We start from the raw sequence: 27,409 nt of genomic DNA, 5'->3' as shown, positions 1-27,409 counted from the left end.
AGGCATGTCAGTAGGTAAAATGCAGCCAGCTTGCTCTGAAATGCCCAAATGTCCTAAGTATGTTATTTTCTGACACAAAAATGGGCATACAGATAGAATTCTACTAGGCGAAAACATCCAGCTGAACGCGATACCCTGAAATACTCTGTATCTTTTCCATATATAAATACATAATTTACAAAAGAGTAAGTATGAATAGAAACCTTTCCTTTTACATGTTTCTTTTGCCTTTTTATGATAAATAATGGACATCTATATATAGGATGTTGTTTCCCTTACAATAGAAATACTAGTATCTAGTCTGTTTTTCCACACTCTGTGAATAAGTGTCAAACGAGTAGGTGTGACAGTGGGATCAGCCTTACTCTGCCAACAGAATTTTAATAATGATGTTTTGTGGACAGACGGCCCAAAGACAAACGATCCTTGGTGTCAAGGGGACATTTTCACAAGTATTCTGGCCAAGATACACAGAAGCAAAACCTTAAGGTATTTACAGCGTTTACTACCTGTCTTGCATGTTGTCACATACCACCTGATCCGGGGCATCAAGGAAATATCGATACTGGAAATATCAATCAGTATGAAAATATGTCCACGTGTTCTGTCATACCTATTGATGCTATTTTTATCTTTCTCTCAGATACAGTCTCTGTTTCTCCTCTTTCTCTCTTTCACTCACTTGCACTCCTCAGGTCTCTCCCTGTTGCCTTTCTTTCCCTTCAGCAGACCTGTTCTCCCCACCTTTTGAGGATTTTACTGCCCCTTTCCTTCTTGTTAAAATAATGTATGCTAAAATAATCAAAGAATAAGTTAGGGCCAACACTAGCCTTGATTAGATTAATAGAAAGCAGACAGTTTACACATCTCAGCGCCGTTGTTTCAGGATGTTTGCAGATTCATTCAGATACTGCCATATCAGTTACAGTCAGTTCATGCTTTCAAGGTTATCCCTGCAACCATGAGGACTAGATACCATTTTTTTTTTTAGAGAGAAAGATAAGATTACTTAAAATTAGAAAGTGCTGTGAAGGTCACATAAATGTTCCCAAACTGGATGCTTCACAACTTTTACTAATATAATATGAGATACCGAGCAAATTAACTTGGAAGAGCTGAATAGGACCATTTTTTATGATTTCCATTCTGTCAGACTATTAAAAATTTGTGGTTCCTTCAGCTGCCAACTACTAAACACCCAGGGAGGCCCCGGTCGCAGCGAGGATGGGGTGCAGGCTTGGCTTCCCCCGGGGCAAGGTCCGAGCGCGCCGCTGCGCCGACTGGCAGGACCGGAGCGGACCGGACGGGAGCGGCCGGACCCGGCGCGCCCCGCCCCGCCCCGCCCTCCCCGCCACACCCCCGCCCCCGCCCCGCGCGCCCCGCCCCCGGCACGTGACGAGGGAGCGGTGACGCCGCCGTGCCCTGGAGCTTGGAGCTGGGCGCGGGGCGGGGAGCGGCGGCAACCGGAGCGGGGAGCGGGGCCCGGGACCGGCCGCGCCGCCGAGGCAGGTGAGGGGCCGCGCCTCCCGGCACGGCGGCGGGAGGAGGAGGGCGGGGAGGACTGCGCCGCCGGGGCAGTCGGGCACGGCAGGGTGGCCCTCGGTGGGCGGAGGGCACGGCGGCACTCGGGCCGGGGCCGGATCGCGGCGGCGGCCTCAGCCCCCCGGCGCCGCCCGCCCTGCCTGCCCGCCGGGGCGCGCCGCTCGCGCCAGGCGGCCGGCGGCGGGTCTGGGCGGCGCCGCCCCGCCGTGCCCCCGTTGGCGGAGGTTTCGTTCCCCGAGCGCCGCCGGGAACGCCGAGTTGGCGGCGGGAGGCGGCCCCGCACCTGGGCGCTGCCGGTGGGCCCGCGGTGCCGGCGGCGGCCGGGCCGGGCAGGGCCGCCCGACCCTGCCTGGTGCGGCCGCCGCTCACCTGCCGGGGCCGCGGCCGGCGGGAGACAAGGGGAGACAAAGGGAGGCGGCGGGCAGCGGCGGCCCTTCCCGGGCGCCCCCTGCCCCCGGGGCGCGGCGGTTTGGCGGCCGTGCGCGAACCCGAGCGCGGGGCGGCTGGGCCGGGCGGGGCGAGGCGGTGCGGGCCCCCCGCGCCATTTATAGCCGGGCGCTGGGGTCAGCGGCGTGACAAAAGGCGGCGGCGGGGAGCGAGCGGGCCGGTGGCGGGCTGCGGGGGTGCTGCGGCGCGGCCGGGAGGCTGCCCTGACAGCTGTTTAAAATGCATCGCTTGCTCAGTGCTCTGAGTCAGACAGCTATTAAATGGTTACTTATTATGCCTTTAATTTTTAAGGAAGTGTGAGCTCTGGGAAGCTAGTTCACTTGGGAGTTGCGCTCGGTTACCTGTGTTAGTAATCTCTGTGGAAGCAGTAAAGGATTAAGCTTGTTTTCATAAAGCTTACAAGTTTTCCGTGTTTCGTCTATATTTATTGTTTGCATTTACATCCTTGCATCTATTTTTACACAACTTTGCATACTCTAGATGCACACTTTGTAGATGGTGGTTTTTACAGGCACCGGTTGCCTGCATGACAGTATCAGCTGAGGAGTTAGTTATGCTGGACAAAGGATGGTGCCCCTCTGGAAGATAGGCATGAATAGGGTTCAGTTCTGAGAAGGGTGTTGTGTGACCCGTCTCCTGAGCAGTGGTTATGCAGCATGGCTTGAACCCCTAAGAAAACTGCCCAGGGAGAAGCAGAATCATAGAATCCAGCGAGCTGTAGCCAGGGTATCTCGTCTGGCCTGAACCGATACGAATTTATCCTAATTTAGCCTCACTAATTGAGTTTATTTCTGTATCAGCACCGCGGCAGGGTTCATTTCAGTAGTGGGTGAAGTTTGATGCTGAAAATGGAAAAAGATTACACAAGGCAACTACTGCTGCTTTGCAGGGCACCGTGAACAAGGTCACACGAGGAATTTTAAGGCAACTGGTTAATATCCTTAGTGGCATTTTTAATAACTTATCAGCTGTTTGTATTATAAAATAAGTAACAATTCCTTAGCTATGGTGAGTAAGGTTTTTTACAAAAGGAAAATATAAGAAATAGCAAAAAGTTGTGGTTTTTTTTTTTAGTGTATCTCAAGTCTTAACTACCTGGTTCTAGAAGATCAGAAGAAAATACTCTGTGTCTGGTAATTTCGAGAGAGGTGTGAAACGCCTCTTGTGTACCTCCTGATTTTTTTTTTTTTTTTGGCCTTTAGATCTTGGCCAACGCTGAAGTTCGGGGTGATAGTGTCTAATATGATATCTGATCATATTAATTAGACATTGCATATGATTGTATGTGTATACATGCGTCTCTGTGTTAGGACCATGTTTCTTTCATGACCATTTGCGTGTGCTTCAAGATCAAGTTAGTGAGCATCGTTGTGTGGTTAAGACTGAGCACCGTAGGGAGGTGACCGTGTCACTGTAGGGTTTAAGTTGCCCTAGGAAAGGCCTACCTCTGAGCCAACCTAAAGCTCTCCAAACCCAACATGCCTAAGGGTGGCTGGAGCTGTCACATTGGGGTCTAATTAGGAAGGGTCCTGATTTGAGTGGATGTAGGTGAAATCCAGCTAGAGGCAAATGTTTGCATGCAAAGCCCCTGATGCTATGTTTGCGTCCCCCCCATGGGGAGAGGGTGCAGGGGGGGCGGGGCGAAGCTGACCTCTGCAAACACCAAGGGGTGCCAGCCTTGCTCAGTCTTAGTTGAGTAAGAGGTGGGAGTGGTTCCCATTGGAAGTTGGAGCATGAGAAGATCTACGCATGGGTATCAAGTGAAAGATCCTCTCGTTGCCCGCTTCCTGAGCGTGGCAGGGCGCTGGGCTGCTTCTGGTCTCGCACCCAGGTGGTAAGCAGCCAGGGCTGTGCAGGTCATCACGAATGGCCCCTTGCTTCAGGGCAGCGTGAATGCTCTGTGAAAGGGTGGAGTGTATTTCCACCTGGAGATGTGGCCTACCTTACATTAGTTACTCTGTAGAGTTTGGGTTTTACTTTACCAGAAGAAAAAGTGACCTGAATCTGTTTTTTGGTATTCATGAATAAATTTTCTTTGGATTTTGTTGTCAGTGGGGCCATTCTTTGTCAGTAATCACTTAATCAGGTATTGAGGCATTATTAAAGTATTAAAGCTTACAGATGTCCTCTGTAGAAGTAAATAATTTTTCATGCTTATCATCCTCTAATTAGGGTTCTCCAACCTCCTTTACCAAAATGCGTGCCATCCAGCCTTACAGGTAATGAATGGTAAAGGAAAAGAAAAACTTGTGAGGTTACACGGTCTGATCTGCCGTATGGCTTCAGTTGTTGACTAGTAGCACAATGAAGTCAGTACTTCAAATGCCAATATTGTGCATTCACATCTGGATTATTCTAAGCCCCTTACAGTAGAGGTTTGGCCAAGGCTTCCACGGCTCTTTAACTGAAGTTCTATGAGACAGATACATGGACCCTTGAAAGGACGTTACAATTAGCTGTCCCCTGGGCTGCGCATGGCATACAGGCAGTCTACCCTCCGTGGCACAGCGGCTGCATTTGAAAAATTCAAACAAAATAAAACTTAATGCATTTGGAACTGTGAAATTAAGGCCATGGTAGTTGTTTGCAGACCTACAGGGTTAATGTTGATATTTGTTAGGCTTACTGAGAAAGATTTCCCGCCAATGCCATAGGTATCTCTTGCTTCTCTCTGTTGAGGTGGAGAATTAGAGCCTTGCTTGATCCTGATGATGTGAGCTGTTTATAAAACTGATGTAGTGTTCTGGCCAAAAACAGAACGCAGCCTGTCTCTTTTTGATCCTATGTTCAACATTCCAAATGTTTGCTATTGACTTGATAATTTTGCAGCTTGGATGGAAGAACAAAAAAATTGTGCTGCTTTTTTGGAAAGGCTGCAAAATGAGGCTGCAAAACTGACTTTAGAAGTGGATAGAGCTATTTTTGTAGCTACTGCATTTTATTTAACTTGTATTTCTCAAAATTCTGTTATTCTTTTAAACATAAAATGTGATTAATTGAACCTCTATGTCTTGAAAAAATGTTAAGCGTGCATTCTCAGAAAAGTTATATGGAATTGGTAAAAGAGAAATTAAAAATCCAAGCTTTTAAACACTTGGTAGCCCTGTGGGACAGCATAGCCTTATGTTCTGGTTTTGGTTTCTGTATGGGAGAAGTAAAAACAGTGTGAATGGGTCCTCATCCTACATTTCAGCTTCCAAGGTAGCAGACCTCAGAGGTAGACTGTAGCTCGGAAACACTTGCATTTTTCTGGTATATGACCTTGAAGCTGTGAAAGGGGTTGGTAGCAGCTTTGAAGAAGTGTTGGGAGGAGTAGAGTTTGGTAACAAGGGAAAATAACATTTGTATGGCAGAGGTTCCAAAAACTAGGAAGAGAGTGGGAGTGGCTGCAGTTTGTTGATGTTTACCTTCTGCTACAGTTGCTGAACATCTGCAGTGCTGCACTCAAAAATACCTATTTATGTAGAACAGCAGGTAAGCAAGTTGTTTGGTACAGAGGCTGTAAATAGACTATAATGCTGTGAATTTCAATTTATTGTTTTATGGTAGGGGGAGTAAATACCAGAATCCTAACGTTCTTTTCTACTGCTTTGTGTTCCTACTGTCAGCTTTGTTGAAGGTGGTACCATCACTCTTTCTGCCAAGTCCTCAGCAAAATCGTAACTCTGACCCTGTGATTCCATTTGGAGTGTTGTAACTGATGGTAGCTTTCAAGTTACCTGTAGGAAGTGCTTCCTGGAAGTAAAAGAAGATGGACTGTGGAAGAGAGAAAAAGATAGGCACTTCTGTCTTGGCATCATACTTGAGCTTTTTGGCTGCTTCTTTTTCTACCAAGTTATGTGGGAAATGTATTCTCCACCCCCCCACCCCGAAGGCTCAGACCAAATAGCAGAAATAGTGAAAGAAAAATTGAAGATCTGTTAGGGATTTCTGCTTCAGCTCTCCCAGAAGTCCCTTTTTGTTGTTGTTGTTTCTGTGCCTAGTTCTGCTCAGGGTAGCCGAGTTCACTCTCTGTGTGTGTGCCTGCATGGAATTGCATTAGTTCCACTCTGTGGCAGGGTAAATGCTGCAAATCTCATCACAAAGTCTTAACTTGCAGAGTGGCAACTTTCTGCATAATTTCTCTCATCATGAAACATGCATTTTTAAAAAAGATTAATTTGTTAATCGTCGTAAGAGTAAATGTGGCAGCATTTTACTTTACTTCTCATATGTTCTAGTTGAATGCTAGAGATCTTCCCCTTTACTTACATGCTTTGATTTTCAAGATTAAGGAAACATCTTTCATGTTAATTTGCTATGCTGTGTTCAATGTAAGTTGGCAAGACTGATGCTTATTCCCTGATGAATTGTGACATTGCTACGTGATTAAATAGAGCGAACTTGTAGTTTATGGGTGCGGATACAGTAGTGGTTATCTGGATTATAAGATGCTAAAAGTTCTTTTCAAAATTTTCATGTATTACCCTTCCATTTATTATCCAATTTTGGTTTTGGTTTGTAATCCTGTTTCATTATTGTTGGGGTTTTTGTTTTTAGCCCTTAAACTTTTGGTTAGATCAGTTTTTTTGTGAGGTAGATACCACAAAAAGCTTTCTTAAGAGCAAAGTAAATATGCAGAATTTAAACCACTGAAACCAAAATATCTTGGAAATGCTAAATACTTTTATTTAATACTATCATGGTTATAGATGAAATTCTATGTTGCAGTTTCACTAGCATTTTAAAGAAATAAGTGACCATACCACGTTCTATAGACAACAACTAGATGCAGAGGCAACATGGACTGCAGCCTCAGCCAGTGTGGTTGCATAGCTCCCATGTCATCTTCTCCAGTTAGGTGAAGGTTAGCAGGCTCCGCAGGGTGTGCGGTATGCGTGGGTCAAGGATTGCCAGCTTGTGCTGAACCTGGTGACTGGGCTGTAGCATTGGAGGAAGATTTAAGGGACTTTGTAAGGAATTTCGAGCACTCTGAAGGAACTATTGAACTGAAAGAGGAATCAAAGTAAGCAAATAATCTTGTCCTTTTGAAACCAGTTCCATGAAGCAATTAAGCCTGTGTGTAAGCAAGAAGTTGACTTGGATTAGTCCTCCCACCAAGCCCCTGGTAAGCAACATTATTTAGTAATAGAAAACAGGCTTAATGAGCAACTTGATAGCAGGAGGCATGTGTGAATAGGAGAGTTAAATCGGCACCTAAGTTGTTCTCCTGACTTTCTGTTTTGTCACTGAGAAAGGTATCTGAACATCTTGCATTTCTTCATCAATTCATTAGTCTGAGGTTGACATAAATGGAATAGGCAGGGTTATTTTTGAAATTATTTTCTTCTGAAGTGCTCTTAGACAATTACTTTATATGTGTTTTTTTTCCTTACAGCTCTGATTATTAACAGGAAAGTAACACTTCTGAAACAGAATGTGGCTTACCTTTTGTCTGAAAAGGTGAAATCTTCTCAAATAGAAATGGCTGATAAAGGTGGGAAGATCCTTCCAGGACAATTGTACATTGAAGTGGAGTACGACTATGAGTATGAGGCCAAGGACAAGAAAATTGTAATTAAGCAAGGGGAAAAATACATCTTAGTGAAAAAGACTAATGATGATTGGTGGCAAGTCAAAAGAGATGAAAATTCCAAACCCTTTTATGTGCCAGCACAGTATGTGAAGGAAATACCACGAAAAGCACTTATGCCACCTGTTAAGCAAGCAAGCATGCCGCCAAATAATGCTTTGAAGTTGGCACATGGATTGCAGAGATCAACTGAAAATGTGAATAAGTCACCAGAGCTTTCTAGTTTTGGAAAATGTTCTCCAGTTCAAGTGTCTTGCTTAGTTCGAGATGCCAATCAAAATCTGGGACCAAACAATAGTACCGGTCAAACTCTTGGTTTGAGCCTGGACCTTACCCAGAACAATGGAAAACTGAACAATGAGTTGCAATCCCCCAAAGTTTCAAATCAGTATAGAACCATCTCAGTGGGTCATTTCCCATGTCCAGAGTTCCTGGAAATAGAGAAGACTAGCTTTTTGCATGAACAATCTTGTGATTCAGCAGGAGAAGGCTCAGAGAAAATTCACCAAGATTCAGAGTCTGGAGATGAGCTTAGCAGTAGCTCCACAGAACAAGTGCAGGTAAGCTGAAAAAAAACCAACCACATGGTCCCTGTAGATTTCTGTGTCTGGTTTTTTTTTCACATTTTGTTTCCTTATTGCCATAATTTCTTGATAATGTTCTGAGATTTATTCCTAATAAATTCGGATTGTTTAAGTAAAAATGTCTTACCTCAGCATGAACTGGTTATTGAAGTCTAAACAGTTGATGTGTATATTTCTATTCCTTGCAGAGAGAATTAGGTTTGGGATTAATTCCATTTACGTTCTCTTGTGGTTGAATGTTACAGAAACACTTTTCTTTCTTTCTTTGTTAAGATTATTTTGAGATGACTCTGAATTTGGGTTGTATTTTCTTCGAGAGGGAAGGGAGCCTACTGGACTAACTCCTCACTTCTTGGCTTGTTGAAAAAAAGAGTGCTAGTTACTGTCAGCTTTTCCTAAGTGTGTGTATAGATAGCGTAAAGAGCTGTGAATTGTGTGTTAGTGGGTTTAATAGTTTAAAAATGGTACACTTAAAATAATCAAGCCAGAAACTAAACTCCATATAAATCTTATTTGTAGACTTTTGTAATGAGTCAGCCTAGGCAATTCTGCCTCTCACAACTTTACTCTGGATTAAAACTCAAAACATGTGAGTTTGTTAATTAGTACTGAAGAATCTCAGGAATGGTGTACTCTCACTTCAGGCTAAAACTGAGCATTGGTGGCCTTTTTCCTTAGTAAAGTGGTTTATCTCATTTTTAAATGTCTTTTTTTTTTAACATGCCTCCCCCACCCCCAACAAAAGATTAGCACTCAGATAATCAGGTCACTTCTGTTACCGGTAACCAAGTTAATTAGTCTATTGTAATGCAGGTTTGTTCTTGAACTAATGTTATATGTGTACATGCAAATAATTAAGTAGGTGTGTGTATACATAATTCCCCCACTTCCCTCCCTGCATCTTTCTGTAGGGAGATGTTAAATGATTTTAAAATTCTAATGTTAAATGTCTTGAACTCTCTTACTCTGTATTGTGAAACTGTTGTTGCTTGGGTACAAACTCATCATTATAGTGAATCCTACTTGCCAGCATGTATTCAGAGTACCAAAGGAATTCACTCAAGTATGGTATTCAAATAAAAGTTGATGCTAACTTTAGAAATAAAAATCTCATCACGGAGAGCTGTGAATCAGTACTTTGCTAGTAAGACACAAAGAAGACAAAGCTGCTTAGTTAATAAGTGAGTGTGGGAAGACCTTAAAGATATAAGATTGATTTGGTGATTTATGTAGTCTTGAACTGTATGAGCTCATATATACCTATTTATTGAAATACTCGAATCAGCAGTTTTTCAGTATCCTATTCTACTCTTGGCCTCATTCTTGAAATTCAGTGTCTCTCTAGTTATGGGACTTAATGCCTCTAATATTTGTATCTTTTATGACTATTTGATTTTAACTTCTACCCCTGCAAATAACAAAGAATAAATAGGATTACTGGATTGTATTTTTTTTTTTTTGTAATTTCTCACTTATGCAACGTGAAGATTGATCGGTTTTCTTGCACTTTCTTTACAGTAGTGTCCTACCTCACTGTAGTTGATATGAGCCACTTAGAACTTGGAAGGATAAAATAATTATTAGATATTTGAGAAGTGTGCGTAGTAGCCCATCTACTGCCATTGTAATCAGTTGCCAGAAAATTATGAAAATACTAAGGAATGTTTAGAAAGTATTTTGTATTATTTAAACTATTTAAATGGTTTACCACACTAAATGGTTTACCATGCTGAAGTTTATATTGTATGTTAAGATAGTTCCTTCTACTGTGTTGACTACAGTTTGGTGCATCTCCTTCTCTAAAGTAGATGAAATTAATGTTATATGGGTGTCTTTTGTGAACAGTAAGAAATATATGGCCTGCTGCTCAGTTTCCACCGGACTTTGTTGATGCAGGGACACTTAATCTTTTCACCTTTCTCCCCCTCCCACCTCACCAAGTATACTTGACTCAATGCTACAACCTACTTATAAGTTGGGATTTGAGTGGGGCAGCTATGCACATATTTGTAGACTCACTGGGTTATGGAAGATCTGAAGATGGGAGTTTTCAGTGCTTAAAAATTACAAATCCTAAAAATGCTGCATTTTGGCTGTGGAAAAAGCATCGCAGCTTCTCACTGATGTTACTGAGGAACTTGCCATTATCGCGGTCTCGGATGACAAGAATGCGGATGGTCACTGTGCCTTGCAGTTGTCTTATTTTAAAACTGTGACGTAACTTAATCTCATTGTGTGCAATCACAGGCTCTTAAAATACAATGAAAACGTTTGACATTTAGTAGCCATAGGGATTAAAGCAGTAGTAGCACTGATGTCACCGTTAGTTCAGTCAGATATTCAGAGTGCCAGTCTTCTCGCCGGAACAGCCTCGCATTTTTTTAGAATTCTTTCAATAATGAGCATTGTTTAGCAGAAATCAGCTGTGCAGAAATTAATGGCTCAGAAAGCTGTTTTTATTGCTCTTAGTCTGTAGTGAGAACATCAAGTTCCCAGCTTTCACGCACAAACAGGATTTCATTTCACAAGACTGACTGTGGTTCTCCCTCCCCTGCCTGCTGTGGAGTTCAGTTTTATGCAGTCTGCATTATAATAAACTCTAAGCTACAGGTGTTTTCTCTTAAATTTGTAAGATTAGAAGCTAGAATGACCTTAATAATCATACCTTTGTGTAGGTGATTTTTTTGGGAGGGATGAGGTGACAATATTCAGCCCTAGCCCAGCCTTCAGTGTGTTTTCAGTGTCCTGAGTGCAAATGTATGAGATGCAGAGGAATGCATATGTTATGAGATTCTTCTAAGAGGTGGTTACATTATTCTCTGAAGATTATCCTCCTTCTCCTTTCCAGTAATGAAGCACAGGTTCTCCAACTGTACAGTTTCGAGCTCATAGGCTTGCCAGCTGTGGAAATACTTGAAAATCTGGAGTCTCCGAAGTACTGCATAAAGGAAGAATTTTTTAGCAGCCAAAATATTAAATGAAATGAAAGATAGAGAGGTGACAGAGTGAGCAGAAGAATTTGCTAATGAGGATGTAAGCAAATGATCTGGTTATGAGAAAGATCAGGACTGGGTAATGAACATTCTTGACATCTTACGCAAAGAAATTCCAGCTATTGAGTGCAACTCTGGTGCATAAGGCATTGTAAGAATTGGATGTTAGTTTATGGGCTGGAACTGTAGGAAGGCTGCAGGTAATTAAAGGAACGGAGAGGAAACAAGCTCCAATTTAACTGGATTTAAGTCTCTGGTGGAGAAGGTAACTGCAGGTAGAACTGGAATTGAATTAAGTCATTCAGGAGTGCATAGGAGGGCTTAAGAATCACTGACACAATGGTGGTGCTTGAATTGGTGAGAATCAATGAAATTCTATAAAATTTTAGGAAATTGGTGTCAGGTGTGATGTCCTGATCCCACAGGAAAGGCAGAAAATGCTCCTCCGAGAGGCCAGGGATGGGGGAAAAAGGAAAACTTTGAAAGAGAAGAATTATGTAGCAGAAGACAGACAATACTTGAAAGAACCATATGGAAGGTCCCAGCAGTGTGCAAGACAGCCATGAGTAATTGTTCTGAAGAAAAAAAATTACATGTTTAGCCATGCCTGAACAGGAAAGAAAAGTTGAAGCAAAAGTGGAAGACATTCAAAGTGGTCTTGAAAAGGAGCTTTGAGCAGTGTTTGCAGGTAAAATCTACTAAGAAGTTTTGAGAGAGAAGGCATGCAAACAGGGAAAGAGTTGGGTAAGTTCAGAGATAATGTCAAGAATGGTTAGGTATTATCTTTATGAGGATGATACTTTGGAATAAAGTCGTTACAGACAAAAATTAAAATCTGCTTTCAGCAATGCTAATGCATAACCTATGTGAAATAACTTTGTTTCTGATAAGTGCTACCTCCTTTTCCATTGTAGGAGACAATACATTTAATAGTAAAATACATGCATTGTCTTAATGTTACTTTTTTGTGTTTATTAAAAGTTTATTTTAGTAGCAGGCAGGTTTTAATCATTATAAATATAGACAGTGACCTATTTGCAAAGATTGTTCTGTCTTTCATCCTCTTTAGTAATTGACTATTGCATAAACTGTGAAGCACTAAAGGGGATTATCACTAGGATGGCTGTTTTGCTTTGATTAATTCTGAGAAGTAAAGATCTTACAAAGAGGTCTTTCTGTCTTACCTCTGCAATTTCTGTGGGATCGTTGTAATTTTTTTTAATTGAGAAAACAAACCTTTTGGTTTCTTGTAGAAGATGTGAGAGTGTGTCTTCTGGAGATCTTGGCGTTCTTGACTTTGTCACTTAGTAGAAAGACTGGTGGCAAATCATTACTGTTAGAATGCCTTGTTGGTCAAACATTAAACCTCCAAAATAAATGGCTATTACTGGTTTTGTGGAGGCCAGAATTAATTTGCTTCTATTACAAGAGATTTCATGCTATTTTTTATTTCATTCATTTGCCCAAGGAATAAATAATTTGACAGTATGAAGGAAGCATGCTACATACAGGACTTTTTTCTCAATAAAACTGAGCATGTTTGCAGATTCATGTTGGCGTGTGTAATGTAACATTTTTAATTCGTTTTAAGTACCATCTTTTTAATCTCAACTCCTTAAAATCAGCATTTGATATTCTAATGATGTTAAATGTTGAAATATGCCCAATATAATGAGGTGAAGAATAACTTTCAGTGCCAAGGAACTAAAAACTTAAGTAATTTTGTAAAAAATTAAACTTTATTTTTTTGTAATTCCAGTAACTGCTGCTAGAACTTTGTAAACAGCTTGAAATGTTTTCTGAGTTACATCAGTAACTCTGAATGTTTTATGTCCAGAACCTTTAAAGAATAGTTTTCCTGGCTTTTTTTTTTTGTTTCCTATCCATTGACAACAGTTCTGGATAGTTTCACTTTACACTGGTGCTGTTTGTGATCAGCTCTGTCTCAGTATTTTTAATATGTAAGTCAGCTAGCAGACAATTGTCCCTCTTGCTCCGAGTGAGTAATTCTGGATTTAGGTGCCCTAGAGTGAGAAGGCATTGTGTCCCACTAACACTGCCTACAGCCCCTATGTGCCTCTGGACTTCCCTGCTGCAAATCAGATTGACCTTTAAAACAAACAAACGAACAAACCAAGCCCACGCAAATATTACTGATGTGAGGCAATTGTCAAAAAATCGTAACCTGGGAGGCAAGTTGGTTTTAGTTGACTGGCTTGTTCTGATACTGGTGTCTGAATGCTCAGCTGAGTAAGCTACTTGGTAAGTGCAGTTTTGTGTTGTGCTTTCAGAATTGAAGCAAACATCTAAAGCACTGTCAAAATTCTGCAAGTGCCAACACAGTCTTCTGACTTTTCACCCCTATTTACCTTAATTACATGCAGAAAATGATAAAGTGGAACTTCCAAGGCAACAGCTTCCATTATTAAATCGGTGCCTTTCATCCTGATAGAACTACTTATTAGCTCAAATGAAGCTCAAGCTGCAGTGCTTAAGGAATAAGTCATAATAAGGAATTTTCTTTTTTTTTCCATCTAGAAAAGTGTAATTTCTAGTGTGCAATATGAATTTTGGTGCCTGCTGTCCCACCTGCCTTTTCCTTTGAAGCGGTGCAAAACACCACCCTCAGCAGGGGTGACAGCAGAACCTTTATGGATGGTGGAGTAAATGCTTAAACAGAAAAGCAGCCCTAGGAAAAGGAATGGGTGTTTTGTCTGACTGCTGCCTAAACTGAAAGCAGCTGGAGATACCGGGGACTTGCTTGTTCTCCGTTAGCAGTGCTTCTGTCGGTTTTAAGTTGGGAACCTCCAGACATAGAATAAACTGAAATTGCTTTGTAATAAACAATAACCCCTATGAGAGTATTTGATCATATCTTGTTCTTGCACATAACTCTGAATATAAACAATTGCATTTGGTATGTCTTTACCTAGTTATTATCTAGGCAGTTGTTTAATATTGCAGTGCTTGCCTATGGAGTAATGTGCTGTTATTTTGCAGAATTCTAAAGAAAGTGTCATTTGTTTCACAGCAGTGTGACAAAACAGTAGGGAACGTATGACTCGGTAGAATAAAATGCAGAACACTTTTTTCTTTTTTTTTTTTTTTTAGGCAGCTCTCTCTGGAATAGTAGACATTTGTGCTTAAAAAAAGGAAAGTAAAATCTATGTGTATCTAGTACCCAAACAGCCGATATTTCTTTGACATGCCTTGCCAGATATGTTTGATTTAAAAACGATGGAAAGAAATTAGTTTTGCCCTTACATGAGGTCTGTTCTAATGCCAAAGGACAATACTTCTGGACAAAACAATCTTCCAGGATAGGAAGAATTGAAGACTTTCAAAAGGCTTTTGTGATGGTGAGTAATTGGTCAACATAGTGTTAGATTATATTTAGAATTTTTAAATTTATTCTATCTTAATATGGCTTCTGAGCTACTTCTGGGGGAAGACAAACTTTTCAGTAGATTGTTTCATGAAAGTGCTAGGTTAATGCAGAGAAGCAATCAAAAAAGCATAGAGAATGTCAATAGTAGGAAACAGCAAAAAAAAATGCAGAACTCTTGATTTCATGGTATTTCTGTATTTTTAAATAGCATATGGTTGTTGGCCTCTCATCTTGAAAAGGAGGTAATAGTGCTGAAAATAGCATGGAAGAAGTGAAAAGTATGAGCAGAGACATGGAATAGTTCCTGTGTGAAGGCTTTGCAAAAGCCTTACATGCTAGTGGGTGCACATATTTAGTATTGCATACAGAGGACTCCTGATTTTTAAGTTGGTATTGAAATTATTGATGCTGAAATGGCTGAGAGATTGTTGAGAAGTAAAGCAACCTTAATTTTAGCACTTTATTCCCCCTTTTCCAACAGTTTTTATCTGCTTGTCCTGTCTATTCTTTTGTAAACTGTTTTGACAGAGACTTAAAGCTTGTGTACAACGATGCTCTGCAGACTGACATGGGTGTTTGGAGTCTATATTTCAGTTCTAGTTCTCTGATAAAACAGTTTTGTAAATGAAAAGTAAAAGGAGCTGTCTGAATGAATTGAGCATATTGCTAGTGCTGGGTTTTGATGCTACATTATCTGGCTTCACCTTCTGTCTGTAATCAAATTCATGATTGGAACTTACTGGCTCCTAACTTAAATCTGAAGTTACATATTGCATTTTGAATTTAATTAACATAGTTTTAATTATTCCTTTTTTCTTTTTTAATGGTTTGCTTGGGGCTTCTGGATGATCTTTGGATCATTCAGTTAAATTAAGTAGCTTCCCAGTGTTCTGTTTAAACGCAGTGCTGAAGAGCAGAGTTTTATGTATGTTTTCTGGTGGTGTCTAGTGTATGTGGTCGCTATCTTTCCCTTGCTGCCGTGGCTTATCGTTCAGTTGAATCACTTTGCTGCTCTGGTCACCTCCTGGCTCAAAAAATATTTATTACCAGTTCAGCACTGAGATGGGGTGTTGCGATCAAGTATGATAATAGCCCATACTTGCTATTTGCAAGGATTAAACATTCCTTTATTGCAACTTGAATAGTCATAAATAGTCTAGTGCGAAGTCTGCAAATCTGACAGATTGGATACACTTGCATTTTCAGTGTCATTGATGTGATGGGACTTCTGCAACAAATGTGCTAATGTAAAGAAATACTCTAATAAAATATTATGTATGGTAAATACCAAAAGTACTGTTAACAAACTTTCTGGACTCTCAACCAGTTGTTCAACATATCTAATAGTGTTGTATACGCATTTCTTTTCTAGACAGCTTGATGGATTGCCAGGATATTGTTTAGAAATGATTCATGCTACCACAGAAACTTTATACCGTGTTGCACATAACCATTGTTTCTCTTTAAGTATTTAGAAGACGCTTTATCCTGCGGTAAAGTGTTGTAACACTAAACGTGAGGTCCTTGAGTGACCTTGATTTGACTGCTTTCCCTGTTGATATTGAATAAAGGTGCTTCCTGCGGCGTCCTGCCGATTATATGGATAGTGTGAGCTAACAGATGGCTGCCATGCATACTGCATCGTGCTTTAGACACAGGGAACTATATGTGTGTGTGTATGTATATACATATATTCTCTCTATATAATTATATATAGAAAGATATAAAAAATCAGGGACCACTTCTGTTTCTTGATAGCACTTCAGTCTTGATTTGCACCTCATAGTGCAACTACCAACTTTAAACTTCACAAAAACTTGTGAATGTACTGATGATGTACTTACTCATCAGTATTGTCCTTTTGATTTTTTTTTTTAAATCCTCCATTTGTCATCTGTCATTTGTTCATTTGTCCTGGCTGTGATTTTTGTCCTTATTCTCCCTCCCAGGTGCTACAATCTAACTTCTAATGTCATCTTCATGCTGCCCTAAGGCCTTGTACTTCTCATACCACAATGTGTGTTACTCCATAGTGCTCATGCCCACAAGCTATGCCAGAGGACTTTGTTGCTTCCTCCTGGGCGTGCTTTTTACAGCTGGGCTCTGTGGCTGCTTTGCTTTAGGTGGGGAGCTGGAGCCTGAGCTCTGGAGAGGAGAGGCTGTGTGGCCCTGCCAGTGGCTCAGCTGTTGTGCAGCATTGTCCTTCCAACCCTTTGCTCATCGCTCGCTCACTCACTGAGCTCAGCCGCTTGCGCTTGTGCCCATGGCAGGTCCCAATCGGTCACCCACCACTGCCTTTGCAGTAACAAGCTACAGCCTTCAGCTTTACTTGCTTTACTTCCCCTTGCCTTTGCCAACCTGAAGGGTTATGTTCTTCACGTGACTGCCTGAGAAGAGAGGACATTTGAGGCGAGGGAAGTAAACCTTTAGAGGTATTTTTTTCTTGTTATTCTCTCATGCTCTTCTCACAAGGAGACCTGTCTCAGTTCCTTCTCCTTCCAAGTTTGAGAAGTTCCTGTAGCACGTTGTGGGTTGAGATGCACCAAGGTGTAAATATTCCTTCAAGTTTGTTTACTTTTCAGTTAACTGTATATGTAGAAACTGTATTGCATCCACTTTTTGCTTTCTTGTAGTTCATAAATTGCTATTGTAACCATCAGTTGAGCAAAACTTGTATATGTGCTTGTGCTTAATTTTTTTTTCTTTTATGGAAAATCAGAAAAAAACCAAATCCCAAGTGCTTTACTAAAGTCTAGTTTTAAACTATTTTTTAATTATTTTCTTGCTTTGTAAAGCTCTAAAGCCTCAACAGATTTTGTCCAAACTTAGAGTGTGATGATACCCCATATGGCATTTGTGAGGGCTGTAAGGTACAGTGCTTTATAGCTGCTGCATGTCTCTGGCATGCTGTTTGTTAAAAGAAATAAAGAGAATGTTGTGGGTTAAGAGGATGTTAGCACGGACCAATTCTTTCTTGGCAATTGATTTTCTGAGGAAAGTTGTTTGTTTTTTTTTTTTAAAGTGTAGCTTGAAAGGCTGTATTTAAAACCTGTGCCCATAGGTGGTCTTGGGAATTTTATACACTTACTCTGCTCTCACTTCACCTTCTTGCAGTGCCTCCTTACTGTCTGTCCATGAAATTGCTCCTTTGCTTCACCATATATTATGTTAAACTGTGGTTTGAGCACTGAGGACCAGGCTTCTATGTTGTCCTTGGTATGGTGGACCTGGGCTTGAGTGCAGCCTCAGAATTGTTGTAAAGCAACTAAAATTCTACAAATACTAAATCTTTTTATATCTTCTTAACTGTCATCTGAAGAAAAAATGCCTGTTTAATATCTAATTTTATTGAAGTAAAGTGGGAGCTGCAGACTTAATTTATTTTAATGTCTGTTTTAATGGTAAAACACAAAAACAAGTGACAGTATACCTACTCTGGATACTGAATTGCAGAAAAATCTGTTCTTAAAAATGAAAGAAATTCTTGCTAGTGTAAGGAAAATCAAAGGGGAAGAAAGAGCACAGAAATGCATGGCTAAGTGTTTTATGCTTTCTGCCCTGAAACCGGGTGCCAACAAACTGTCTGCTAGTAGAGGGAAACAGACTGAGAAATACAGTCAAAGGACAAGTATGTCTACTTTTAGTTGGGGGGGGAAGGGAAAGATGAGCCTCGTTGAGATTCCCATGAGAATTTTATTGCTTTGCTTAGTCCTGCTGTAAGCAGTACATATAGCCTGGTGCTGAGTATTTCTGGGATTCTGAGTCTTTAACAGTACAATTGTGTACTTGCCCATTAGCATTTAAAGGAAAAAGAAAACCACAAACAAAACCTCAAAAGTGATCTCAAAGAAATCTCTTAACTTCTTGAAGTTAGGCATGGCGAGTTAGATGTCTTAAAATATTCATCGTACTATTTGGTGCACTTTTGCAAAATGGAATCACAAGGATAAAATTAGAGTGATTGTAGCCTGTTCTAGCTCAGTTGAAAGTTGAGAAAATATCTTAGAAACACAGTGGTGTAATTATTACGGGCTTTTTTGTGTGGTCTTAAACAGCTACTGGCGGAAATATTCCTACTTTGCTCAAATTTTGAAATAACTCGTATATAAATGTGCCAACTGTTTTCTTCATGCTATTATGTCTTTTAAGGCAGAATTTTAAACTGGAGTCCTGACTTAAACTGTTGTGTGTATGTCTTATCTGGCATGAGGTGGGTTTCTACTTTATCCTTCATTACCAGAAAAGAATGTTATGCATGACATAATAGTAGATGTTCTTTGCCTTAAGTCATTAAAATACATGAGTTTGAGGGGCTTCAAGCAGTCCTAACAAAACTGTAAAGTTTTGATTGTGTGCTGGTGCACATATATTGTGGAGGCAGCGTCTTCTGAATTTAGGACTCATGACATTTTGTCGTAATTCTTCATATTTCTCTCCCCTCCAATTTAAATGATGGATGCTAATATATGTGGGATTTTTATGGTTTATTTGGAAACTTTAATGTGCAAACTAAACAGCTGAGTGTGTGTACTGGAGGTGACAATACATGAACAGCCAGCTTCTGGTCCTGTTAAGAGCCCAACTTGTAATGGGAATTTAATTTTAAAATGCTTTTCTAGGGGGACTGTGAACTTCTTTTCCATAAGTACCAAAATCGGAAGTATTTTTCCTGGTCAGAAGGGTTTTAAGCACAAGCCACATCTTAAGTATTGGAGAAACAAGAAACATTCATTTTAATGACAAACATTCCCCCCCCCCCGCCCTTGCTTTTTGCCTTAAGGTTTCTTTGCTTCTGGCACTCTGGTGAATGTCCTGTTCCAAGGTACTGGGAAACAGTAAGGATGCAGAAGAAATGCAGTATCCTAAAATACCAAAGACTTAGAAAATTAAATTGCAGTCTCTGCTCTAAATTGTATAGTGACTTTGTTTATATTCAGCGTTACACAGTAAATGTGAGAGAATATTGGACCTGACTGCAGATTTAGTAAAGGATAATTCAGTACAGGGACTGGTGGGTTTTAAAGACGAGAAAATCTAATCTCTTCACTGTTGGTTGAAACCTGCCAGTTTAAAATGAGTTTTGATATTAAAATAAACCGAATTTTAGATAATATGTTTTAATAATGAGCTAAATGAATAAGTGGGAGTTTAACATCTAATTTTAATTTAATCATTTAAAAGATTACTTATTAGTTGAAATATGTTTATGTATGTGAAAAATGATGAATAGGGTGTGAAAATGGCTTTTGTATCATCTGCAAGCTTCAGTCATGCTTGAGGGAAGGTTTATGTAGAGAAAGAAGCCTATGGAAACAAACTATCAAAATGATATCAAACAGCTTCTTGTTCCAAATCCTTTTCAAGTTGGGGGATCTTTTCATATTTATTATGATAAGCATCTCAGTAAAGGCATGCTTTATGACAAGAGTGACTTTTTTTTTAATTGATACTTATAACCTATTGCTGCTGCTAGATCTGTTTTGTTATGATATGCCAGTATGGTCAAAAGCTTTGTACTACCTTGGCAAAAGGTGGCATAAAACTTCAGTTTCTGCTCGTTATAGATGATTCTGTGTGCTGAAATGTAAAGTATGCACATGTGTTCTTAGCAGAGTTCAGCAGTTTAACATTTTCCTGTACTCTTGTCTTGCGTTTCTCTGAGAGGAATGATGGCTGCAAGGCTCGTAGTACCTTGAGGCTTCCTTGGAGGTTTTGTTAGGATTGCTGCACTGTTGCCATGCCAGACTGCCCATCCTCTAATCCCCCATTTCAATGGCACTCTAAACAGCACAGCTATTAATACTTCCAGTAAGTGTTATTTAGAAGGTACAGCTAACCACCCTTTATACTCAATTGCTGTTCTTGTGAAGACAAAAGCATGTGGAATGATGTTAGCCTAAAGCCTATTCAGGTATTCAAAGTTTCCCAATAAGCTTTATATTTTTAATATAGCTGTTGTACTAGATGTAGCTGAAGAACAAAGTCATACCAGTCACCACGCAGAATAAGCTGTGTTTATTGACAGCAGTGTTGCAGAAGGCTCTCTAGGCAGCTGGCTGATCAGCTTGGAGGAACCTGGAGGTCCAGCAGTGCCTGCAGTTGCCTGTAATTTTTTTTTTCTTTAAGAGAAGCTCAGTGGAAATCTTTCTAGAAAATGGCATAGAAACCAATAGCAAAGTATTATTGTGAAAACTGGTATACAGTAACTTCAAATGCATTGAAAACCTTATTCTTCTGTCTGCTTTATTCATGACAATTACTTTTTCTAGAAATAGTAAGGTTTTCAATGTCAGTTGTTTGTGAGACTCTGCTTTAGCTAAATTGTCAAACAAATGCAGCAGACATCTAAAGAGGCATCATTTGCTGATGAATAGAAGAATAATAGTAGAAGAATAACACGCCCTTTACCCTAATATGTATTTTTCTGGGATACTCCCAGAAAGTTCAGCTTCCATTCAACCTGTGGTTTTTGCAGCTGAACAGCTGCTTTCCATCAGCTTTCAAGGACAGCTTTATGTGGTGAGCTTTGCTATATACTTCACCGTAGAGGTTTTTCATGCATACATGTCCTTAAAAGCATCTTTTTTTCAATAGCTTAGCAGGTAGTGCTGCAATACTTTATTATACTTGTAGTTTCAATGAGAATGTTCTCCAGGCTGGTGGTTCCAGCTGATCCACTGAATGCTGAGCCCGGAGTTATAATTCAGCAGCATGGGGGAGGGCCGTGTTTGCCATAGCGAGTGGCGAGGCACTGCTTACAGCATGTTGCTTAATCAGCATGAAACTATTAGCAAATTCTTGCCATCTCAGTTATAATAGGTTTGCTTTCTTGCATAGGACAGTCAAAAAAGCCTGGAATGTTTTAAGTAATTTTAAGTAGCATAACATGCCTCTTAATGAAGTTTGACAGCATTTTCTAAACTCCCTCACACTGTATGACAAGAGTACCATATATGCATTCCTGTGTACTAAGTGCTGGTAACTTATTTGTGTCTTTTCGTAATGGAAGTTTTCTTGCATGAAAGCTTTTGAGAATTTTAAATTCTAATGTATTATGTAAAATAGATTCCTGGTAACAACAGCATCTGCATAATTAGTCCATTTTAACATGCTCTCTTAATTTTGTCAAAGTTTTATATTTGTCAGAAGACTTTGTAAATATTGCTTCAGTCAAAAAAAAAAACAAAACCCAAAACCCCCAGCCCAAAACCAAACAACTTTTGTGGTTTGTTTTTTTTTTTTTTTAATTACAGTATTTTAGGATGTGCTTTGTAATCTGGGGTACACAATGCACGGGGGGTTAGCGTGGCCTCTTTCATTCAGACCGTCAGCAGTAAGTTTCAGGTAGGGTTAGTGCCAATACCTGAATCAGAATTTTCCTCTCTGCCGTTTGCTTTAGAGGCACTGTTAACTTTTTATGGCAGTTTAGTAACTTCTTCATTTTACTGATAAATCAGAATGGATCTCTGATATCTAAGGGTTTGTGCGATTTTCATTTTTAGTTGTCAGCAGTGAAAAATGGTGTTGCATGGCAGAAGGCCAATTCAATTATGTCAGTTTATTTTACTACTTATAGGAATTTGTCTTATGATCTTATGGCAGAAGTGGGAAGGGCTGCGGGTTCCCTGCATCCCACCTTGGTACCGGGCAGACTGCACGGGTGGTCTGTGTGGTGGGCAGGGAACGCAGCTTCCTGGTTTTACTGCAGGGTCTGGTTTGCTTATAGCTGCTTTCACTCAGCTCTGTCTTTTTACATCTGAGTGTCTTATCTTGCTTCTGGAGCCAGACTTCAGGAGAGGTTTTTACAGTCTTAATCCAGCGGTGCTGCTCATAGTTGGAATGGCTCGAGTGTGAATGTAGTACCATACGTGGCAAGACCAGATGCCATCTTTATGATCAGTGCATCTTTAGCGGGTGCTGTCTGTGACAGCAGGCCTTTGGAGATGGAGCTTGTGCTTGAAATATCAAAATTCCCCCCGCCTTATTTCTGGCAGGCTGTACCTCTTTGTTTCGGCTTTTCTTAAGAGGTCTTTCATCCTATTAAAACTTTGTTTGAGAAGGACCTGCAAACAAGCAGGGGGATTTCTGCTAAGCATGTAATTACGACTAGTTGTTGATACTTGTCTGAAGGAGTGAAATCAGCACAGGAAGCTGGAATAAGATTTTTTTTGTGTGTGTGTGTCCGTCCTGTTATTACACAGCTGGCTTCTCCAGCAAACCCAGTGTTTTATGTTGAACAGATAGTTCCAAACATTTAAGTGAGAAATTTCAACTTAAGACGTCAAAAGTTAGGTAGCGGGATAAATTTTTTTTTTCTTTTGAGTTATCAAAGGACTCGGTGATATCACAGTCAGGGATAATTGTAGTGACTTCATAGTCTGCTTTATACCAAAAGTTGTAGAAAAAGATACAGTGAAACAAAGAAAGTATTTCTGCTGATCACGTTAATTATCAGTCCAATCTATAAATGTTTTTACCTCAATATACCTCCCTAAAATGGGTATTTAAAAAAAACCAAAACCCGCAACCCCAAAAAACCCCCCAACTCCTGAAGTCTGTTACGAGGACCTTGTCTGGCATGCTGTGCTGTTTAGCCTTCCTGTGTTTTGGTTTTTGTACCAGTGTACAATTGGAAGTCGTAAAGTGGACCTTCCTCCTATTAAGTAGATCTGAGGAGTCAGAAAATCAAACATGTATTTTAATTTGATTACCGAAAGCTTGATGAGATGCTAATTCTCGAAGCACCTAATTTCTTATTTAAAATCGGGAGCATTTCTATGGAGTGGGCCTGTAACCTCTTGATTCTCCTGGTGCTTGACCACTAGTCCGTATGGCTGCCTATTCAACAGTAGCTATACTAGCCTGGCAGTGGAGATGCCTTCAGTGTTTTGTTTGGTTTTTTTTCCTTTGTCATAATTTTTAGTTGAATGTTAAGGTTTCATTTATTTTTATTTTTAATTTTTTAACTTGAATTGCTCAATAGTTTGTATAGGACATAAGGGACCATTGGAACCTCTTCTGTAACATGTACCGGTGAACACCATTTTCTGTGTGAAACCTACAGCTGCTATGTTTAAGGAAGGTTGTTGGAGGAGGAGAGATAGATACTCGGAATTAGTTTTGGCTTTTTTGAGGTTGGATGGCTGTGCTGAGCTTCTGGGGCTTAGTCCAGTGTTGAGGAACTTCTGTTATTAGTCTTTGAATAGTCTGGCATACACTTTTAAAAAAAAAAGTTTCTAGACCATGTGACACTGCCTTAGTCCCTTCACCAATTCTTTTGTTTGAGATATGATAGACATACTATAGGCTGTATGCATTTTGTGGTTCTCCGTTACTGTAGCATACAACCCACAGATTTTTTTATCCTAATGGCCACATTGAAATTATATTTGAACTGCAAAAATCATAACTAACTGAACAGATAAATACCAAAGTCTAGATTGCACTGCAGTTACTCAGAAGCTTAAAAAAGCCAAGCAAAAGCCCCAAAGCCCAGTTCACTTAGTTTGCAAGACCTCTGTTTTGTGTTACAAAATGCAGCTGGTTTCATCACTTGATTATTTGCAACTTCTCAGGGAAGACAAGTGACTTCAAGTTTCCTGTCAGTGTGGCAGCTGTAAAAGCAAACCAGGGAGAAAGGGCCACAGGTTTCGGTAAAACTGCTCTTCACTAAACATGTGGGTTTGCCCTTTAACTTGTAACATTTTGGGTCTTTTTTGCAAATTTTACCTGGGAATTGACTTACCAGCTCCATTTCTGAAGGCTTTGAAGTGATAATTCATGGTCAAGGAAGAATAATTGAAGCACAGGCACTTCTAGTTGTCCAGCATGCTTTAGGATATTGCTTCAGGTGACTTAAATTCTGTGCTGGGAAGCTTTTTACTATAGAGGTGATTTCACTGCCTTTGTCTCTGAATGCAGAAGTGGGTTTGTCCATTGTTGAATTTAACTGCTCTGGAAAAAAAAAAAAATCTATATATTAATCCCACAAAGTATAGTGTCATGTATGTTTTCCTGTCTGGTTTGTTCTGTATCTTATTAATTTTTTGGGTTAACCATCTCAGTGAACAATACAGGAGCCACCATGGGGTTAGTGTGACTGTGTGAATGGGACATGTCCTTATTTTCTTGAAATCTGAGAAGCTTGATTCTCCGAAACTCATCTCTCAGATTTGTGGGAATATCTGAAATTGGAAGCATGACTAGATCCAGGGTGGGTAGGCGGGCAGAAGAATCTCCCTTTCCTTACTTCTGTATGTTTCTGAATGTTTTATTAGTCTTCTGGGTTGTAACTTATTTTAAGTATCGATATAGCCTGGAGGTTTAGAGAGGAGAGGAAAATATAGCATCTTTTCTTACTTAAATTGATTAAGATATTCCCACCATACCTGACCCAGGTTTTTCTACTAAAAATTAGTAATATGGTAGGTTTTTAATTTTGCAAGAAGTGGCTATAAGCATTCTGAACAATGTACTGTTCCTACTTTTCTTAAAGAAATGTTGACAGACATAGCAGCCCAGCATAGCTAAGGCTATATATTAGTCTTCTGCCTCACTACACTTCCCGTTCCATCTCATTTGATGACAACTGTAGCAAAAGTATCCTTTTTTTCTAGTTCTCTAAGGTAATATATTAGACGCAGAGTCATAGGTATTTTTTTGTGCTTGTCCATGCAGACTGGTTGAAGATCTTCAGCATTGCCAGAATTGGTGAATGCCTCACTGGTAAGCGGGCAGTTCGCACCCCAGTCTGCGGAACAGCCAAGTTTCCGTGATGTGCTTATTTTGCAATTACCTTGGTTTACCTGTTGCCTGAGATAGTCATAGCAAGTAAAGCTTATCATCAAGTTTTATGTTGTAGGTACATCAGCCATCAGTATGATACTCTTTTTCCTGTGGTTGGAAGGGCTTGGGTGGCTCTGAGGAAAATGTTTTGGTTTATATTGCATCTATAAAGTATCGTATGTGTTATATTTTATGTTAAAATAGTTTTTCTCAAAATACTAACAGAAACGTTTTCTTCAGAGATATTTTTTTTTTTTTTCACTCCACATGGAGGACTTGAGCTAGCGAGCAAGTTGTGTTTCTCCACTCTTATCATACCACTGCTGTGCTCTGTACTCGGAGGTAACAGGAAGAGCTATCCTTATTCAGCTTAATCTTTGTCTGAGCTCCTTGGGGTACTTCTTTCTTCCTTTGATGGCATAAGGCCTCTTCTACTTCACGTATATTCTCCAATGCTCTGATGGCCAAGGTATTATGTTGCTCATTCTTTTAGGCTGTTGATTTTCCTTAAGAAAAAATAAGGACTTAAGCCTAACCTGTGCATTCTTGTACAGTAAAGCAGCTTCCTATTATACATTTTTAATGGCTTTCTCCATTTGTTTCTAACTTCAGATGTGAATGTGCTGCCTTTCAGGATGAGGGTTACAAATGTGTGAAGCTATACAAAACCTTGTGACTGTAATAAAAAGGGAGAACCCTAACGTGATTCTTTCTCACTGAATAGAGACAGAAGCCAGAATACCAAAAGTGCTATTGAAACTTGTTGACTAACCTGCGCTTCAACCTTCAAGGAAAGTTCCCAATTTTCCTGATCATGCTGTTGCAAGGTTTTGTTCCTTGTACCTTCTCTCCATACAGAAGTAACTTTTTTTTAATTTTAGCTGGGGTGGTTTTTTTCCTGTCCCTGGCAGAAATAGACAACTTTACTTTATTACTGTCTACCTGATTCTGTTTTAGATGTTTGAAGATAATTCCTTCTCCCAGCCACCTTTGGGGTTTAATGATGCAGCTAAACCTCCTTAAGAGCTAACTGGTTCTGGAAGAGAAGGTCCTGCTCTCCTGTCTCCTAAGTCAGTCAGACACTTTAAAGGCATCTCTGACCTTGCAGTGACCTGCAAACACCTAAAGCGTCAAAATATGGGGTGTTTTGTTTGTTTCTTGTTCTTAAAGTCTCAGTGGGCTTAATTTACTGCCATTCTAATTTCTTCCATCAGCTTGCTTCAGGGTCACGTCAGCAGCACGGAGCAGAGGACAAGGGAGATGGGGTTGTTCCTCTTGGCAGCGGGTGGCTCATAGACCGGCTTAGCTATATCTTAAAACTGTATCAGTAGTCTTTCATTTTCTGAAATAAATTTGTGGTTTTTCTTGTTTTCTAGACATCAAGTTGTTGGCTGAGCCCTTCAAACTGTGTGCTTTATTGATTCGGTGGAATGAACTGAATTAGAAAAAGCAGTTGCTGAGCTTTGTGTATAAGCAGGAGTGTGAGTTTGGTTTCTGCCTTTCTGCACAAAGGAAATTCTTTGCTTGTGTGTCTGGGGAGTTAGGGTAACTAACTCATTTAAAACATCAAATTACTTTTCTCTTGGCTTCCCTTTCTGCTAAGATGAGCAAACCAGTTTTTCCAAAGGGAGAAGGAGCAAAAAAGAGATTTCTTAAATAGTAGATGTTCTGATGTGTTAAAAAGGATAGTTCTTGAAAAAATTGCCTGAAGTAAGAAATATGGAAATAATCAGGACTTTGCATATACAAGCTTCAGAACAGTTACATCCTGAGATTCATATTTCCCCAACCTATGTCTGTTTTATGTTAGAGTATGAATAGATTACTTGATGAACAGGTCTTGTAATAATTTTTCTAGACTTCGTGTGTATAACTTGATTTTTAGTTTGTAGAGGTATAGAGCTAGCATGTCAGTATGTAAAATGTGGTTCTTCAAATGATATATTTTGGAATTGTATAGCCAGTCAGGATTCCTAGAACATACTTTTCAGATGTTGCTCCAGTTTATAAATTGGGTGGTATTGAAACTTGTTTCTCAAGTTTTTAATATAATGTTTATGGAAGTTAATGGAAATAGCAATATTGGCTGTTTTCTGAA

The 27,409-nt window shown here is 40.0% G+C and overlaps 1 protein-coding gene across 4 annotated transcripts in view; it reads left to right on the top strand.

Moving 5' to 3' along the window:
- Positions 1–1,391: 1,391 nt before the first annotated feature.
- Positions 1,392–27,409, top strand: part of ARHGAP12 (Rho GTPase activating protein 12) — an 80,636-nt gene continuing 54,618 nt past the window's right edge. For 2 of the 4 annotated variants that reach the window (XM_064444921.1, XM_064444919.1), the window contains exons 1-2: positions 1,392–1,509; positions 7,367–8,121. In XM_064444921.1, the coding sequence (XP_064300991.1) occupies positions 7,453–8,121 (669 nt within the window). In that variant the 5' untranslated portion in view covers positions 1,392–1,509; positions 7,367–7,452. The remainder of the gene's footprint in view (positions 1,510–7,366; positions 8,122–27,409) is intronic. The other 2 variants (XM_064444920.1, XM_064444918.1) reach the window with 2 other exon arrangements.

Source organism: Phalacrocorax carbo, chromosome 2 (genome assembly GCF_963921805.1).
Source record: "Phalacrocorax carbo chromosome 2, bPhaCar2.1, whole genome shotgun sequence".
NCBI lineage: Eukaryota > Metazoa > Chordata > Aves > Suliformes > Phalacrocoracidae > Phalacrocorax > Phalacrocorax carbo.
Note: the sequence above shows the minus strand (reverse complement) of the source record. Positions and strands in the feature narration are given on the sequence as shown.